This window comes from Filicampus tigris, chromosome 13 (genome assembly GCF_054856515.1).
Source record: "Filicampus tigris isolate MCC_2025a chromosome 13, RoL_Ftig_1.0, whole genome shotgun sequence".
Lineage (NCBI taxonomy): Eukaryota > Metazoa > Chordata > Actinopteri > Syngnathiformes > Syngnathidae > Filicampus > Filicampus tigris.
The window spans coordinates 12,952,443-12,971,753 of record NC_141229.1 but is presented as its reverse complement, the minus strand read 5'-3'; the positions used below and the strand labels follow the sequence as shown (position 1 = coordinate 12,971,753).

The window sequence follows — 19,311 nt, the reverse complement described above, 5'->3', positions numbered from 1 at the left end:
AATATTGATTGTGCACCACGTGCGGGGCAGTTCGGGCCACACAAAAAAGTAACTTAATTTTAGTATACTTGTGTGCTGTTGTATTAGTGTCTATATACTCTGTTATGAATAGATTGAAAGTCACCACGACTGGTTTGCTCACGTGTAGCTGAATAGGAATTAGCTCCCACGTGGATCCAGTGCCCCCTGCTGTCTAAATCATGCACTTAAAAAAAAAAAAAAAATTTAAAGCCATTATTATTAATTCTACCATAATATAAACAGTGCTACCGACAGTCAGCTGGGAGGCTTCAGCTGGGAGGCTCCAGCACACCCATGAGAAAATGGGATGGACATTTGGTAGATGAACGTACAATTTTTTTAATTTCCAGATTGCCAAATGTATTTCACATACATGCCTAATCTTTATCGGTTGTAAAAATGAAATAAAATAAAAGGCCATCAGTAATAAGGTGCATTTTAAAAGTGATGTTTTGTTGTTGTTTTTATTCCCATTAACAAAGCAACTGCAGGAAATCTCTAACATTCATCATCAGAGGCTTGCCATAAAAAAAAAAATTAAAAAGAAAGCTCATCTTAAATGTCACACGGGGGAAATATACACAGCTAATAGTCTACAAGATGTCTAATCTAGAAATTATTGTAGCAAACTTGAGCAGGTTTTAGATTTCTTTTGGTCAAATGTTTTGTTTTTGTTGTGGTTTTTTCCCATTAAAGAGCTCTGATGAAGGCTGGAGTGACAGCTGAAACCGTCAGCAAGTTAAGAGACTTCTTTACTGCGGGAAAAAAGAAAAAAAAATATCTAAGCAAAAGAAATCTAAAACCTAGTATTTAATTAAAAAAAAAAAAAGACAAGATGAACGTTTTAGCGCTGGTAAACTAGAGCAGTCGGTGGTCATGAAATCACAATTGCACATCTCCTTCATGTTTGTTCTTAATTCTGTTCAATTGGGGCTTTACAAATTTAGGTAGCAGTCATTTTAATAAATACAGGTATGTCAGCACACTACAATAGTGCTGTTACATCTTAAGCACATAAAAACTGATGCTTGCTTTTACTAAACCTACATTGCACAAACCAAAACAAACACTCTCAAGAGACCAGTGTCAGCGTGTCCCATTTTTCTTCACATGTCAGACTGCAAGCTCGAGTGTTGGATCTCTTAGGTGCTCAACGTGAAATACTACATTCAGTAACGATTTGAGGGGAGCCAGGAGCATCCTACTATTTATGTCTTAAAATCTATTGTTACATTTCAACCCAACAGAATGGCTATACAAAGATAGAGAAGATTCTACTCATAATAAATAGCTCACCACCATTCTACAATGGGGCGGATCAACAACAACATACATGAGAGTTGTGTACTGGGGGATAGGAGGCAACTATGAACAGTGCGCAAATGCATAGGCGGCCTACAGGAGATGCTGAGGTAAACCCATAAGAGGCTGTGACTGGTAAAAACACGCTCGTGAGCCCTGTCGTAGTTGACCGCGCCGCTCACCTGTACACTTCTCTAGATACAATCAGAGGCCAAGCATGAATAAGGCAGCCTTTAGAAATACTCAACACAATAACCCGTTACCACTCCCAATACAGAAGGGTGGATCAACATAAATATTTCCTTGAAATATTTCCAAGCTAAAAACATACACAAAGCATAGTGCGGATTCTTTTAAATCTGACCCCAAAAAGCTCTCAATAAATTAAACATTGAAATGAATCAAAACCCTTCTTAAAAGCTCAACTGGAAAAAAGGTCAACTTATAAAGTATGTTTAAACACTTACAAAAGGAGTATTAGGACCACACTCAGAAAAAAAAGAAAAGAAAAATAGTCACTCTGTTCCGTGAAAAAAAATGAATGTCCAAGAATAAAGTCATTATATTGGGTGAATTAAGTTGTATGATTACAAAAAAAGGTTGCAGTTTTTCAAGAATAAAGTCAGAATGTTACAAGAAAAAAGTTAAAATGTTACAGTAGAAAAAAAGGCAAAATATTACAGAAATATAGTTGTTTATTTAAATACAGTTATATGGTTGTAAAAAAGGTCAAATTATGAGAATTTTAAGATGAGTCATACTGTTCAAGAATAAAATCAAAATGTAAGTGGAACAAAGTCTGAAAAGTTGAAGAAAAATGACAACATTACAAAGAATAGTCAGAAAAAAATGTTTCAAATTATGACAACAAATCTAGAATAATATATGTTGGGTTCAAGCGGAAATGTTCAAAAAGCCTCGATTGAAAAAAAAAATCCTAAAGTGGTGTTGGTAATAAGTCAGATGTATTGCAAGATATTTAATTTTAAAGAAAAAATCCTTCATCTTAAACAGCAGTGTTAATTTAAAAAAAAACAAAAAAACAACAACACTGAAGTCATTGCTTGTAAACCATTTTCAAAATAGCTTAACTTTATTCTTGTAATTATCTCATAAAATGTCATCCTTATCCTTAAAGTTTTATGGCTTCATTTTTGGACTCCTCATTTTCCTCGTTTCACTTTTGTCACTACTTGGTGTGGCCCTAATCCTCCCGTGTGCACACTCGTATATACAAGTAAATAAAAGCGACGGTATATATTTACAAACACACGTCAGTCCCTGATGGTTTAAGGCCAAAGTGCTCGTGATGTAGACGGCGGCCACATCACATATAAGCTGCTGCCTCAACTTTAGTGTTCCTCATTTTGTACAATAATACTCAAGGCCTTTGCTCTAGTGTCATAAACGTTCACATATAGAAAAATCAGCTAATATCAGCATAAAGACCGAAACAAACTCAAACCTCTGCCCCTTCTTCTACAGTTTGTGGGTTCCTCTTGAAAAACAAGGATGCTTTTGTATACATACACCAGTTCATGGGATTCCAGCGCAGTCGTCAGGCGGGGGGGGGGCTTCCTGTGACACCTTCCCATCCTAACAAGATTTTTACAAGGAGGTGTGTGTTTGGGGGGTTCTGTTAAGCTGCAGATGAGTGCTTGGTTCCTCCCAGGTGGCGTCAGAGCATGCCGAAGCCCTCGCTGCCCTCATTGATGGCCAGCTTCAGCATCTTGTGCAGCTCCTCGTACGAGTCGTAGGAGGGCAGGCACAGCTGGTTGAAGCTGCACACAGGAGAAACATCTATGTTGGGGCACTGCGGCACAATGGAGAAGTGCACTGTATACGAAATTTGTTATTTCAAAAAGTTTGCCCCTCTCAAGAGATAGGAAAGTCACCAAAAATATTTGAAACACGTCTTGATGTGACAATCATAACTACTTTTTGTGGGGGACTGAGCCCTGCTGCAGTGTCGTCTAAAAATGTTTGTCAATGCCTATTGATGCCAAAAGATGGCAACAAAGCACTTTTGTTCCATGATGCAAGGCTTCAGTTCAGACTCAATTTGAAGCTCTTCGCTTTACAAAAGTTCTTTGGCCACTAGATGTGAATTGGATTGTGGATTGCCATGAATGTCTGTAAAAGAAATTTGAATTTCAAACAACTAGAATAAATGTAGTTTACAGGATTGCAATTCCAAAAGTGAAACTCACGACAGAGAGTGGGATATTTCATGATTTGGTCATTTTTTATCATTTTGATGATTATGACATTCAGCTATCAAAAAACTTTAAATAACCATCAAGAAATTAGAATATGTCAGAAACAATCAAAATAATTTCTAATATAGAAATTAGGTAGGAATTGGCCTTCTGTAAAGTATTTTATACATTTGTGACTGCATAATGAGTTTTACTTTTGAATTGAGCTACTGACAAATTTTAATTATTGAGATGCGTCTTTATTAGATCCGATTAGGTTGTGTGGGTGCACCTACAGTTAATGATGGGAAAATTGTCCTTAAAAGCTCAAAATATTGATTCAGGTTATAATCATTCAAAAGTCAAGCACATCTGTTTTCCCCACTGACCAGGTGTGTGCGGTGGGCAGGGTACTGTGTGTGGGGGCAGCGATGATCTGGAAAGACGGGCACAAGGTGTTGAAGCCTCCGGGGGGTAGCTGGGAGGAGCCGGTGGTGAACTGCAGCAGGCGAGCCAGCTCCTCCTGGGTGAAGCTGGACACCACCGCCCAGAACCATTTCATCACCTGCGCGTGCCAAAGCGGGACACTGATCATCGCTGTCAGGCTCGAGGCGAGGCGGCTACAATGCGAGACGGCGGCTGACCTTCTCACGGAAATGCCACGATCCGCCCACGATCACAGCGTGGGCCTTGAAGTCCTGCACGTTTATGTCGCCCGTGCCACACATCAGCAGCTAAAAACAAAAAAAAAAAGACTTTCAAAACCAGGCTTTAAACGAGACATGGCATGTTTCCACAAATGGAAAGTTTGCAGGTGTCTTTATAAAATGTACCAGCCAAATGTTTGAAAACACTTTCTCGTACTATTGAATGAGAAACTGTTTCCAAGCTTTTGACGGGTATGTGACTAGCAAAAAAATGCCCCCCCCCCCCCAAAAAAAATGTCCATAATGATGGCGTAAAAAGTAAATATGCCACAAATTATGATTCCAAAACAGTTTAATTTCTTTCCAAACTCAATCTACAACAATAACCGAAAAAAATGATTTACAGATAATTTAATCAATTATTCAAATCATCACCTCTGTGCATCCAACAACACTGCAGCTCAGTTGCTCTTTACCTAGCTAGGTGCTAAGTGATGGGTGTGAGAGCATCCATCCATTATCTATACCGCTTATCCTCACAAGGGTCGCGGGCAGTGGGCGGGCTACACCCTGAATTGGTTGCCAGCCAATCGCAGGGCACACAGAGACAAACAAACATTGTTTGTGTAAATCACACCTAGGGGCAATTTAGAGTGTCCAATTAACCTACCAAGCATGTTTTTGGAATGTGGGGGTGTGACAGCAGCATTATTTAATTTAGCCCCACTGCAACAACAACAAACACTTAATTGGCGGGCTGGCACTACAGAGTCCCAAATGTGTGCATGATATTAAATAAAAACTGGCTTTTTTGATAAAACATCCCCTTTCAATCTCAAAAGCACTGCAATATACATACATACCTCCAACTCATTCTCATCAAATATGGCTAGCAGGTTTTCTGGAACCAATTCATTCAAACCTGCGATGGATATGGAAACATGACACTCATTATGTGCACATTCCCACTGATCTCAGAGATGACGCATCTGGGCTAATGGCAGGAAGCTTTTCCGTACCTTTCAGGAAGTGTTCCACCTCATCTCTCACCTGACTGGCCAGCCTGTATTGGGCCAGCAGGTTGAGATAATGCATCTTGTTTTCATTGGTAACTGCAATGTGCGTTCCCCCTGAGATCAGCTCCACCACCTGCAGCAGAAACAAACATCGAAAACAGAATCCGACATTCAACGATAGCTAAGGCATTTGGGCACAGGAGCTGTGTCTCTCACTCTCTCTATAATAGAGCGGAAGAGAAGATACAGAATTAAATCCATCAATTCATTTTCATTAGCGCTTGAGCTCGATCTCGTGCTAGCGACCGTGCTGCCTTGTCTTGCCTTGCTTTTGAATTATTTATAGGATGCTAAGCTACGGTGACCCACCATCTTGGAAAACCTCATTGGCAACATTTGGAATAACAAACAACATGGTTTCTCTTTTGTTTGCTTTACTGGTTGCCGTCTCCTGTGAAAATACGTCATGGATTTTTTTTTTTTTTTTTTTTTTTTTTTAAACACAGCGGGTATAGCGGGGCAATGCCCTCACCTTCTCCAGCTGTCCAGACTTGTTATACTTTTCCTCAGCAAACACCAGGTCCATTTCGCTCACGTCATTGTTCAAGATGAAACACACTTTGGTCTTGTAGAACTCCTGGTCATCCGTCTCAAAGTACTGCGCGTGTGGAGGAGGACATGAAACGTTTAAACAAACATTTCGTCTTGGTGATTAGGTCTGCTTTTGAAATGTATTGGCTCAGGATAAAGAGCAGGCTTGTTTTCTTTAAATATATAAACAATAGAGGGCACATGAAGTTTCTGTGCTCTGCTCAATTTTTTTTCCTGGATGCAGAGCAGCTGCTTGCATAAGTAAGTACAGGTGCAAAGGTTGATTGTGTTTCATACCTTGTAATTCATCCTTAAACCGATGATTTGGGCCAAGAAAGAACGTGTAAAGCGAGCTCGGACGAGCTGTTTGTAGGCCCCGCCAAGCGCAGACTCGTACAGGCACTTCCCAACGACGCGGCCGGCGAACTCGTACATTTTTAGTCGCAAGTGTGGCGGTCGCTCAGCATTCGGGTGCACCTGAGTGACAAGTGTTAGCATGATGTGACTTCTTTTTTTTTTTTTAAAGATAAAAGCACTCAATGTATCCCACCAGTGTTTTTCAGTATGTACATGTAAAGTGCCTTATTTAATAAAGACTGTACTAAATCAACAATAGCATTTCACATCGAAACAACACAAGTAACATGAGCCAATCGCATTCATGTGCACTTCAGGGACCTCCCGGAAAACATAAAATCAAAGAATTATAGCACCTAATGCAATAACCTAGTGAATAGCGCCCTCGCCTGTTGGACTCCTCCACCTGCAGTCACATCCAGCAAATGTATTGTATTGAATTGTACTGTAATTCCAGTTGGAGCGCCCCGAGCGGTGGAAGAAAAATCCACAGAATAGCCGCACCGGACTATAAACCGCATCGCTTAAAACCTAGGAAAAAAGTCGTGGCTTATAGTAAGGAAAATACGGTATCAGTTTGTATGCTGTGTGTTTTTCCAGAATGTCATGGCTCGTCGGTTTCATTCTTGTCCTCAATACAAAGTGAATGAGGGAAGTGTGGTACAAAGTGGAGGTACAGACTGTGTTTTGAAGTACAATACTACCAGGAAATGGTCATTAATGTTTATATTTTATAAGTGAATGCAACTCACCAGGCCCTGGTTGTTGTCGCTGAAGCGGGTGAATAGCTGGTTGGAGGTGTCAAAGAGGGTCTTGCATATCAGTTCAAACCATTCCCTGCGGGGGCCTCCCCAGTCCAGAGCTGCAGGGGAACAACCAAATGCTACTGTAGTATTCCAGCACAATTATTGTGTCTTAAAATGGAAAACAATCCAAACGTTTTTTTTCAAGAACATTTTTTCATGTTCCCAGCAGGCCCACTACTTGAAACACGTCATTCTGATTAATATTGCGTTGTTGAATATGAGTTAAGCAGCAAAATCCATTAACTCTTTTTTTCACAAATGCAGTATTTATCAGAATGCCTTGTTTCAACTAGTGGGCTTGCATAGAGGATATTCTTGGAAAAAATATGTTTGGGTTGACCCTTTAAAGGGACTGGTTTTGATTTACCTTCCTCATCTTGAAAGACCACTTCAAAGTTTTTACTCCAATCTGACACCGAGAAGTTCCGCGTTGCCTTCAGGGACTGATGCAATGATAGGGAGATAGCAATTTCACGAAGAACTCATAAAATAACCTTGTCTAATCCTGCATACAAAAAACACTTACTGATTCGAGAATGGAGTGCCGGGTGATTTTTAGGCAGGTCTTGGTGCGAGGTCGCTTGGAGTGAATGTGCCTGAGTTCACGTTGAAAGAAGTTCACCTTGTCCTGGAACGTTTCTGAGCCGCCTGTGGACACATTAACTGTTGGAATAGCAAGCTAAAGAGAAAGTTCATGTACTCGCCGGGAAAAACAAACCTATGTTCTTGTGAAGAAAGCGAATAAAGGTGGCGGCCATGATGTTCCTTTCTTTGCAACTGAGCTCCACAGGTGGCTGTATTCCATCATCCACCACGAGTGTTAGGTACTTGTGAACCGGATCAAGACCATGATAGCTAAACTGAAAGATGAGAAAATGCAACACCGTTGTTATAAATTATTGACCAATTTATTCAATAGAATTAATTTTTAAAATTACACTCAAAATTCACAATACCAGTACCAATACCATATTCAAAAACTTGATCATCATCTCATCGTGCTCAGAGAAGTATTTCTTATTGCATACACGTTTTGCGCACGCAAACAAGTGTCTTACTGCGAGACCATGTAGACCAGCTGATATTTTTTAAAAAGATAATGAAAGCCTTTAGCAAAATTGTTCGCTGGTACAGAAGGAGGATAATTTAAAGTAAAAATATACAACTATAATACTTGTAATTTTTTTGTAATTAATTATTAATTTTTGTAATTGTACACTTAAATATTTGCATGTCACATTTTTTCATGCCTTCTGATTTTAAATTCAATTTCCTGTTGACTATGTTGTATAACAATCAGTCACAGGGCCAATTGTGTACACTCCACAATCATAACGGCCCCCCAAGGGAAACCAGAACTACAAAGTGGCCACTGATGAACATGAGATTGATGCTCCCTGTGTAGAAACTACCGATGATTCAATTTAAGGGTGGTCAAGTCTACAGCAAAAAAAAATAAATAAATAAAAATACATGTTCTATTTACCTTCGTTCCAGGACAAACTCGAAAGGTGAAAAGGCGCCACGGAATAATTTTCAGGTAAAACTCCTTCACAGATAGTTGCTGTTTAGAAAAAATATATGCATAAACATATTGCCACAAAAGTTCCAACCAAGTTGGCGGCTCAGTCAATGCACTTACCTTTGGCGATATGTAACAGTACACCTTTTTTGGTTTCTTGACTTTCTCAGATTGGCCCTCCACAGGAGAGTCGTGCTCGTCCTCCTCCTCGCCCATGGACGGCCTCCTCTGGGGAGCCAGCAAAGACGAGGCGGGTAGTTGCCACGGGGAGCTGCTGTAGTTCCCGTTGCTGTAGAGGTACGCCTCAAAGTAGATGCTGTTACCCGGCGTGGACACATTCTTCTCCACGTAGGCCTTCTCATTCTCTATGAGGCGAGGAAAAGTTGCAGTACGCTTGATCAACCGCATAGGAAATGACTAATCAATTAATAATTTATGAATTATTCATTTTTTTTAAAACTTTATATGTATTTTAAATGCATTTTAGATTATAAAAGATACTAGGAAAGTGGTATATTTACACACACACACATTATTTACATAAATTAAAATCGTCAATGGCAGTGTATGAGTTAAATACAGGTGGACACGGTCCAAGGTGATGTGCATACTGGGTAAAAAAAAAAAAAAAGTCATAAATCAATGTAGACACTATACTTCACTTTTACTTCACCATATTTTCTTATTGTGTGAAGGTGTGTGGTAACAACAGCACTGTACAACCGTTATGCACTATGCAAAAAAGAGCCATTAGAATAGTGAACAATGCCTTGTACACACCAATGAAATGTTTCCTAAATATCAATGTTTCTGGATGTAGAATTTTAAAAGAGCGCAAGTACCGGTACTTTATAGAGCAAGAAATAATCCATTACCATCTAGCATCTCAAAAAGATTTAATGACAGCAATGGGGGATATGAATTAAGAGGGACAATGAATTTCAAACAGTCGAAAATACACACCACTTGTGATTTCAGCGAGTCTGCATGTGAGCGTCTGGGCGTGAGTAGTGGCCGACAGCTGCTACCGCGTGAGTGTGCGCCGTTTGTATTTTACTGTTCTTCCGGCATTCAATAAATGGCTGATAAGCATTGGCAACAGTGGCTCTCCTTTCCCAAATGCCAGGGGATTACAGTAATTAAATACATTGTAAAAAAAAACAACAACAACAACAAAAAAACAATCACTAGTATGAACCGCAGATCATTCCAGAAAAAAAAAATCTGTGATAGCGCTATATAGCTGGGGAAAACAGTGAAGTCAAGCTTTACCCACCATTGAGAACAATAATGTCAAATTCCCCATTGCTGAGTGGCTGATCCAGGTAGGCGATGCGGGCCCTGAAGCAGCCAGTCTTCCACAGGGTCAGTTTCATCAGAACTTGACACTGCTGCTTGTTGAGGGACACCGTCTTACTGTAGTAGCCCTCCATACTGTCATCATCAACTGTGCCCAGCTGCACAAAAATGAATGAAGATATAAAATAGCAATTAGGAACCAAACCACAACACAGCAGTGATGGGAGCTTTCAAAACACTTAAGACATCTTAGAAATAGAAGACGCTCCCTTACAGAGTGCACGTGGATGCTGTAGTTGGCCTCATCTGTGAGTGACGTGGAGTTACTGGTGGGGTTTCCATATTCATCTCTGGGCTCAATCTGCAGAGTGTGCTGCTGGCTGTGTGTTAGCACCAGCGTCGAGAAATGGTAGGCTATCTTGGTCTTGGATGGGACGATTGTACCTGAAGCGTAGCAAAAACAATGAAAAGTCATCGGCCGAAATGCAAGAAGTTGAAACAGATTCAACAGAAAAGAGACCATTCAAACCAACCTGGCTGGAAGATTTTATAGTAAGGGCTGTAGGCCACGTTGAGGCCACCAAGCTTGACAGCGACCTCGTAGCGGCCGGCCTTGCGCACGGTAAAAGCTACTTTTACCACGTTTGACTCTGGTTCTTGTAAGACCTCCTGTGTAACAGGGATATCCAGAGCCAATTCAATGTGGGTGATGTTGACCCTCAACCCCACTGGCCGATGGGCTGGGAAAGGCTGGCCATTCTTGTAGAACAGCTGAGAAGACGAAAGGAAACAGCACATCAGCACAGCGCTAGCACTAGAGATGGGGATTTGGCCTTAAAAAAATTAAAAAAATTAAAAAAAATAAAAAAAAATCCCCACAAAAATAAGCTTTCCAATGTTAAGCGATTGTTGATGTAAAAAGCAAATAGCAAGAATTAAAGTCAGTTACTGCTTTTGGGAGGAAAAAAGGATCCGAAAAATCACTACTCTAAATATGAATCGCCTCACCATACTGACAAAATGTAAAGCTCAAGGACAGATCATTACTTGCACTCTGAAGCTCATCGTCTGCCCCACTTCTTGTGGCTCCTTCCAATCCCAGGACACCTTGCAGGAGCGTGGATCCAAGTAGTTGCCCCGCACATAGTCGTAGATGCTGCGGTCGCCACGCCGGCCTGGATCCTCATTCTGCAGGAAGCTGACAACCCTGGCTGCAAGCTCACACAGGAACTTGATGGTGAAGACAAATGCAATGATGGAAACAGTAATTCCACCTGCCAGATGAGATGAGGTGAGACACAGAGGAGGAATTACTACCAGCACATGCTTTTAGGAAGGTATAGTATAAAAATAATGTCTGTTTTTAAAAACTTGCCCAGGATAGCAGCACACAATACTCAAACAGAAATAACACTGGTCAAAATCCTCAAAATGTTTTTTAATTTGTTGACCAGTGTAATTGTTTCAAGCCACACCCCCAATTGCAGAACAGCAGAACAGCACATAACACAACAGAACAGACTCCAGTCCTAGTGGTGCACCATTTAAGACAACAATACTTTGTTTTTGTTTTTTTAAACAAGTCTCCTTGTATTCTGTCCCCAATTAGCATTCATTTCAATAGTGGATATTGGCAAGTGCCTCTGGATCCTGGCAGTGAATGCAATTAATACTCATTGTGGTTCTTTTGTCTTGGGTGGTCTGTGATGGGACAATGTGTCTTTTTCTTGACAAAGCTAACTTGACAATTAACCTAAGAGAACTAAATCAAGATTGTGTTTCCATTAAATTCAGTTTCTTGGGCTCATTTTTTTCCTGAGAAAAGTGTCAGTGCAGACCAGGATAAAAGAAAAGTCATTACCCATTACTACCCACTAAATGACCTTTTAAAGAAAAGACAGAAAGGAAAGCTTCCATTTGGAGCAAAGGATACTGTCACGCTTATGAAATTTATGTGAAACGCGGACACTAGAAACTAAGTAGTTCTTTCTTATGAAAGCAGAAAATCATAAAGCCATTTTCTGTTATCGCAAAACATGCTGCCTTTAAATGGATGAATGAACAGTCATTTAATTAGACTGGCACTGAGGTTGCAACGTTCGACTTTATTGAAGAATACAGAAAAGAAAAACTATGTTCCTGGTGTCCTATCAACAATTCATTATAACTTCTAAAGTGCACACTGTACTCTAAAACAGAGGAAGAAATCCCCCAAAATAAAAAGAAAAATCAAACAACTAGCTTGGGGAGACAAAAAGTTGGACCACGAGATTGCTATCCTAAAAGTAAAAGTGTATTACAATCAGTCATTTTTACTATAGACCATTTATATCATGAAACTTTTGATGTGAGAACTCAAGAGTTCAATATGGACTCACCAATCACGTAAAACATGAGGTCCCTTATCAAGAAGCACAGCGCCACAGTACAGCCAAATAGGAGCGCTCCCGCTGCAAAACACATGTAGTCATCATCACACCAGTTTTTGGGCTCAACATACATGAACATCCAACAAATCTAAAAAATGTGATTGGCTACAGTAAATTCATGATTTAACAAGGGGGCGAGTACTTTTTCACAAAGGGCCGGATAGCTTTGAATAGATTTTTTATTTAATAAATCAAATCACCATTTAAAAACGGCATTTTATGCTTACTTGAGTTATCATTTTCTGAAACTATGCGAAAAGGTAAGAATTTCAGAGGAGGACAAATACTTTCTCACAGCATTGTACAATGACTTAAACTGTGCATGCAGTGCTGTCTCTTTGCTGCCTGCCAACACACATTTAATTGCAGTGATATCAACTAACGCCACTCGGTGACAGAATTGTTTTCTCCACAACTTTCTGTTCCCACTACCTAGGTGGGTGTCAAACTGGGCCGAATTTGCAATATTTCAACTCAAAAAGTCGTTATCAGCAGCGGATCTAGAAACTATTACTATTACCCAATGGGTCGGTAAGTTTTACTTTAGTTTTAGTTTAAATTGAAGTTTAAAGTATCTGTATTTTCATGACAATTCGGAATGTTAAAAGGTGACTTAAAGAATTACTTGTGCAGTTACAGGCTTTATATCTCTGACAGTACAGCATGGGCGGAAAAAGAGCAACTTGATTATGTTCAACTTTGGGGGTTCCACTGTAGTATGCAATCATGGCAAACAGCCTAAGATTGAGAGTGGATTAGTTCTCTATCTCACCGATTGACCACTTTTCATTCAGACGCCTTTCAGCAAGACTGTGCACCAGTTGGATCTCGTAGTCTTGGTCCCGACTCCTCCGTGAGGCCTGGAGGATCTTGATGCCAGTCGACAACTTGATGTAGTCTTCGTAGTAGTATCCCCAGGCGGCTAGGGAAAGGTGCAGCTGACTGTCAAACTGTGACAGGTCATCAAGATTCATATAACCCAAAGTCTTCAGCCTGCAGTGGATAAGAAAAGGGATTTACAATCCATTTTGTAGCCAAATATCAGCTCGTGCTGGGAAATATGGAAAAAAAAAATCTTCTATCACAATATAGGCAATTTTATATCACAATAACAATATTCCACAATATATTTTCAGTTTTCTATATCTATGTGTTACAATGGGAATTCATTCAGAATTATTTTTAATTAAATTTCGGACTATAAATCACACTTTTTTTCATAAACTGTTGGGTTTTGCGATTCGGTTGTGACTTAGAGCTTGGACTTGCTCCCAAATCCCGCCAATCGTAATACTAGTTACGAATATGTTAAGGTAAGCCATTTTAAACTAAAAAGGAAAACCTTTGGCTTTTAGTAGTTAGAAGAGGAAGTTTCTAATGAGACCAGAACTCGTTCGCTGCCGTCAGCATGATTAGGGAACGGGGATTTTGGGTGCGAATCCAAGAGCTACTGTTCTTGGTTTTTGTAAATTTACTTATCCAAAAATACAACCTATATTCCAGTGTGACTTGTTTTTTCTTATTCATCATGCATTGTTTGATTGGTGCAACTTGTTTGTTTGATTGGTCCGAAAAATATGGTATTTGTTAATTTTTTTTAAGTTTACTTATTGAATGAATAACTGAACAAACATATAAAAATAAATGCCAATCAACAATAATTATGATGAGCGTAACTGTGTTTTGTTTTTTTTCATAGATGGTTAAATAAACAATCATGTAAATTAATATTAAAATGTGAAATAATGCATTGGCCACTCATAAACTAAAATGCAAGTCATGAATTAATTCATTTATATAAATTAAGTTTAAAAAATTATAAAGAACATTAGTTTCAGATTACTTTTAATTTATAGTTTCATCACTGTAACAAAGTCATGTTTTTCCCTATCAAATTCATTTACTTCCCTGAGTAGGAATCTGCATCAGTGCAGCAAAATTCCAGAAAAGGCAAGCTGTATCCAGTAGTATTCTGAGGAACTTACGTTTTGTAAAAGTGTCCAAGGTTCTGAGAACAGAGCCACTCCTGGAAGGCAAAGTCTCGGAGCAGCCGAATATGAGCCTCAGCAATTTCCCTCCAGCTCTGTTGTTCCTTCACCACCTCTTCCAAGCGACTCAGTACACTCAGACTCAGCTCCTCCAGTGTCTGCACATCTAAGAGACCAACATTTTAAAATCCTCTTGGAAGAAACCAGGAGCTACACAAATTTCACACTGTAAATTAAGTCTTCCCTTGAGGGGCACTAAGAAAAGGCACTTTTCTTCTTATAAAAAGTTTGTTACAGAGTATTGCAGTATATAGTGTGCCCTGTCTATCGGTAACCATTGTTCATTGTCAAGAGTATATGTACAGAATGAATTAACACACAATTAGCAGAAATGTGTTAAGTTCTCAGCCTCCGGGGTTATGGGTGGGTGTTTGTGGGGGCATTTTTTCTACAAGGGGACAATTCATTTTTTATTCATGATATATATTTTTTTCCATTTCAAGTCACAGGCACAGAGGCAAGACAATCATTCACACCAACACTGAGTGGCAAATAATTCCACACTGCCGTCACATGGTTCGACCAGCCTGGAATAGGCCGGCCATTCAGGAAACTCAACACATTTTTCTTGAAATTCCCGATGGCCAAGTTTGATTGTCACCGATTAATTATCAGTAGTCATTTTAATTAATTTAATTTACTTCATCAGTGTCACTTTTGTCAGATGTGTTATTTTTGTGCCCGCTGTGGGTATTTCTTTCATGAACAGAGGTGGTACCAACAATTTTGTACACGTTCGAAACCCTGCATATTAAAAAAAAAAAAAAACATGCAGAAAATATATAGTTAAATACTGTACTACCAATCCTGAACAGAAAAAAAATGTTTTAGAAGTTGAACTGCAATTCCTGTTCAAAACGAAGTCTGAATTAAAGCACTTAATGATGCCAGATGATTGTTGTTCTCATTTTTATGAAGGTAGGTGCAACAAATATGTCAAGTACTGTATGTTACATATACATTAATAGGACAATTGTCACTCACCGACCTTCAAATAAATGCTTGTATTGAGACAGACTGTGTCCTCGTAGCCATTCCTCAATCTGACCGTCTTTGCCTTTCTTCCAGCGCACTTCCCAGAAGAAGATCCACAGTGCGGAGCAGATGAGAAAGGTCAGGAAGAAGCGGCGGTCCATCAGACCATTGTGCCCATGACTATCTAATTTCCTGACAAAGAATATCATGATTGACCCACAAAGCACGTCGAGTAATATAACAGCCCAGAAGTGATTTTGAGTAAACACTTGCATCTAAACATTTTTTTTTAATCCGTGAAAGTCGCGTTGCGATTGGTTAAACTACACGAACATGAATATTAATGACGCACCCTCAGGGACTAGCCTGTCTAATGAGAGAATAACATTAGCACCACACTGAAAAATGCATGAAGTGCCGGTACCTGAGAACGATCAACACTCTTGTTTGCCACAAGTTCCATAACCATAAGGAGGAAATTACCTGATTAACCTCCACAAATTCCAAAAGAATGAGCACAGGTGCTTGTGATGTCACAACAAGCGTTCATGACGTGACTAAGTGTCATTCTTAGACATTTTTTGGACAAAAACACCACACGGTAAAAGAAATCGTTTAGTTTACACACTCCATTTTAGTACCTTGCCAAAATAGGCGCAAATAATGCACAAACGCATAATTACGATAAGCGGACGCGTGGAAACCGGGTAGCTATGATGCTAACAACAACAGTGTTGGATTGCCAAGCACAAAGCTAGCAAACAGCGTCAAATAAGTCAATAAAAGCCCCAGACACCTACGAAGAAGCACATCATGTACACAAAGTAAAACAATTACATCCTTATAACTAGGTGTGCAGTAAATTTAAAAAAATAACATCTTTTACCTAGGATATTTGTCGCATCACCACAACGAAGTCTCTGCACCTAACAACCGGAACATACGCAGAGCATGTCGATGATTGATGACGTAACAGGAGTGGTGCAACGCACGAGGACAGTGTAGCATTCCGTAACCAGATCGTAAAAGGAATTAAATCATCGTGTACAACAATGGTATGTATACGATGTGAATGTGTGTAGGGAATGCATAATGTTGCCAGAATTTAGTCTGTTTTGTTTTATACGTTAGTTTGTGTAATTGGACGCCAAAGCTTTGGCGGATAAGGCTTCGCGCTAACGCTGTTAGCCTAGTCTGCACACAGGGAGTGTAGTGTGTGATCTCTTTTATAAAAAGGAACACATAACAAAGATTTTACTGTCGTTCTTTCACGAGAATAATGTCGAAATACTACGCAAATAGCAGTCGTGACCGTACGAAAGGGATGCTGCGTTACGAGGGAAAAGTCGTACGATACGTTAATGAAAATAGGTAATAACACGAGCATACGTTTAGCTGCCAAATTAATTACACGTTAAAGGTTGACATTTTAGTGATGTACATGAAAAGGATTTATATTTTACAATTCAACACTATCATCAATGGCTATGGTTTAACGTGTTTGTATTTGCACTGTATTACTGCTGCCTTTTGTATGATGCGTCTTAGTATATTACCTTGGTGTGTGTGTATGTTTGTATATTCTTGTTTTTATATTTTGTGTATCTTGTATTTCTGTGTCCCTGCACTTTGATTCTGTAATAAAACAATTCATTCGTTCACTCATAAATTCTTCAAACTAATCAGAAGTAGAACCTTTACTAAATATATATTCCTCAGAACTCGCAGCCAGTCTCAGACGATTGTCTTGGTATTCATTTAAAATTCAGAATTTATTCTTGGAATGTAGCACATTTTTGACTTTCAAAAAATAGGACTTTATTCAGGTTGAAAGAATAAAATACAGATTTTCAAAAGTAATGTAATTGCAACTTATTTTTAATTCAATATTGCAATTGTGATTTAATATGAATTTAGACAACATTACATCTTAAGACTGTCTTCATATCTATTGTGTAATGTCCTCTCCTGCTATTATATCATTGTGATTTTTTTTTTCTTTCCTTCTGTAGCCGAAACAGAAAACAAAAAAGTTTGCTGCAATGAAACGGATGATCAATATGAAAGATCAACGAATGTGAGTTGTAATTTGTTTTCAGTGGTCCTTATTGATATTAGTTTGAATTTTAAAGACACTTACACTTTTCTTGCAGAAAAGAGAAAGATCGATCCAAAGCCAAAGAAAAAAAGAAAAAGGACCCTTCAGAGCTGAAGGAGAGAGAAGTGTAGGTGGCCAGTTGAACTTGGACGATGAGTGGTAGTTGGTGGCTGTTTGATTTGATTGCTCTTATCTGTTTGTATAGGCCCAAGTATGCATCATGTCTGTTCTTCCAGTACAACACTCAGCTCGGTCCACCGTACCACGTTCTAGTCGACACCAATTTCATCAACTTCTCTATCAAGGCCAAACTGGACATTGTTCAGTCTATGATGGATTGCTTGTATGCCAAATGTAAGCACCATTCCACAGTTCAGTTGTTCTATGATGAAGATTTATAAACACCAATTGTTATTTTTGTTCCAATCCAGGTATCCCTTATATAACCGACTGTGTGATGGCTGAAATTGAAAAACTTGGAATGAAGTACAGAGTTGCGCTCAGGTACAAGCAGCTTTATCTCACACTAGCAATTCGTACACACATGCTGCCTTTTGACGTTTTCACCCATTTTTTTCTTCATGTTTTAGATGCTCCACACGATGACGAAAATCACTGTGTTTACATTTACATTGTGTCCTTACTGCTCTTATACTGTAATGTGTGGTGTATTCGAGATGATCAACACTACACTACACATGTAACTATAGCTACACTAAGGGTGTCCATTTCCAGTCCTCGAGGGCCCTTATCCAGCATGTTTTAGATGCCCCCCTCCTCCAACACACCTGATACAAATGATCAGCTCATCACCAAGCTCTGATAAACCTGATAACAATCCCAAATTTGAGGATTTTCTTTGGTGAATGGCAAACAGGGTTAATTGTTTTACAGTAATAGTAGTCCCGACCATTTTCCAAGCAGATCAGGGAACAAAAATGCACTATTCATGCACTCTACTCCACATAGCTTATAATCGGGCCGTTGCTGACTTTGACCAGAAAGGTGCTCAAAATATCCGTATTTAAGTTATATTTTTCTATTTGTGGTTGCAGGATAGCCAAGGATCCAAGGTTTGAGCGTTTGCCTTGCACACACACAGGAACATACGCCGATGACTGTCTGGTCCAAAGGGTAACACAGGTATAACATCAACATATCTGCTATTTATAAGCACCTGCCTGTAGTTGATAGGAATAAAAACTCTCATAATAGCAGAACAACATGTTTTTGTCGAGATGCAGATGTCAAAACAATTCCATAATATTTCTGCAGCACAAGTGTTACATCCTGGCTACTGTGGATAGAGATTTAAAGCGAAGGGTAAGGAAAATCCCTGGAGTGCCCATTATGTACATCTCAAACCACAGGTAAGATAAGTCTACGGCTGCACCAAATACGGCTAGCAAAAACAATGACACTAACTTTTTTTTTTTTTTTACGCACAGGTACAACATTGAAAGGATGCCAGATGACTACGGTGCACCAAGGTTTTAGTTATTTATACAAATGTGCTGTCCTTGTAAATACACCTTTTCTTTTGTAAACCTTACAATTCTTTAGTGGTTTTGAACTGTAGCCAAATGGTGCATTGTGTTTCTGTCATAATGTTGGGCAACAGTTGATCATGGCGTTTCAATAAATCATTTTCTGCATTTGTTTTTAAGTCTGAGTATTTATGCCACACAACATGTTCTAGGGCTCAGTGGTGAAACCTTATGGGAAATGTTACTCAAAAAACCACACATCCTGTATGGTGATAAGCATTTGTTCGATCATTGCATTTTATGAAAATGTAGAATGGCCCGACAGGAAAACATTCCCGAACCCTGCTATAGTACTACAAATATGCTGTAGTCACGGACTTGTAAATGAATGGACTAACAAAGCCGCTTACTCGCCGTCAGGAGAAATGAAGCCACTGGCGCCCATTTATTTTTTCAAGAGGCTTTTTCACGTTATTTTCTGTCAACCGCGAAAATGCCACCATGTATGGTTTACG

General features: G+C 39.3%; 2 protein-coding genes across 4 annotated transcripts; one reads left to right on the top strand and one right to left on the bottom strand.

Moving 5' to 3' along the window:
- Window positions 1–453: 453 nt before the first annotated feature.
- Window positions 454–16,173, bottom strand: arel1 (apoptosis resistant E3 ubiquitin protein ligase 1). 3 transcript variants are annotated; one of them, XM_086049947.1, is made up of 22 exons: window positions 16,098–16,173; window positions 15,225–15,403; window positions 14,174–14,342; window positions 12,961–13,181; window positions 12,138–12,209; window positions 10,807–11,033; window positions 10,293–10,530; window positions 10,034–10,203; window positions 9,737–9,917; window positions 8,581–8,825; window positions 8,425–8,502; window positions 7,657–7,798; window positions 7,465–7,586; window positions 7,306–7,381; window positions 6,885–6,994; window positions 6,073–6,252; window positions 5,717–5,842; window positions 5,188–5,317; window positions 5,032–5,090; window positions 4,166–4,255; window positions 3,911–4,086; window positions 454–3,104 (listed from the first exon to the last, which is right to left on the bottom strand). In XM_086049947.1, exons 2-22 carry the CDS (start codon window positions 15,370–15,372, stop codon window positions 3,002–3,004), a joined length of 3,063 nt encoding a protein of 1,020 aa, XP_085906073.1. In that variant the 5' UTR covers window positions 15,373–15,403; window positions 16,098–16,173; the 3' UTR covers window positions 454–3,001. The 3 variants fall into 3 exon arrangements, with proteins under 3 accessions (XP_085906073.1, XP_085906074.1, XP_085906075.1); XM_086049948.1 differs by having other exon boundaries at window positions 15,225–15,395; window positions 16,098–16,155; XM_086049949.1 differs by lacking the exon at window positions 16,098–16,173 and having other exon boundaries at window positions 15,221–15,370.
- fcf1 (FCF1 rRNA-processing protein) lies at window positions 16,107–18,964 on the top strand. Its single transcript, XM_086049951.1, has 8 exons — window positions 16,107–16,266; window positions 17,224–17,288; window positions 17,365–17,436; window positions 17,515–17,663; window positions 17,741–17,813; window positions 18,365–18,452; window positions 18,585–18,679; window positions 18,758–18,964. Exons 1-8 carry the CDS (start codon window positions 16,264–16,266, stop codon window positions 18,804–18,806), a joined length of 594 nt encoding a protein of 197 aa, XP_085906077.1. The 5' UTR covers window positions 16,107–16,263; the 3' UTR covers window positions 18,807–18,964.
- Window positions 18,965–19,311: the final 347 nt, after the last annotated feature.

Coding starts and splice junctions, on each gene's coding strand:
- fcf1 (XM_086049951.1), top strand. Junction 17,437..17,514: donor GAGCTGAAGGAGAGAGAAGT/GTAGGTGGCCAG, acceptor CTGTTTGTATAG/GCCCAAGTATGCATCATGTC. Junction 18,453..18,584: donor TGGTCCAAAGGGTAACACAG/GTATAACATCAA, acceptor ATATTTCTGCAG/CACAAGTGTTACATCCTGGC.
- arel1 (XM_086049947.1), bottom strand. CDS start 15,372: ATGGACCGCCGCTTCTTCCTGACCTTTCTCATCTGCTCCGCACTGTGG. Junction 12,210..12,960: donor GAATGAAAAGTGGTCAATCG/GTGAGATAGAGA, acceptor TGTGTTTTGCAG/CGGGAGCGCTCCTATTTGGC. Junction 8,826..9,736: donor TGACATTATTGTTCTCAATG/GTGGGTAAAGCT, acceptor CTCGCCTCATAG/AGAATGAGAAGGCCTACGTG.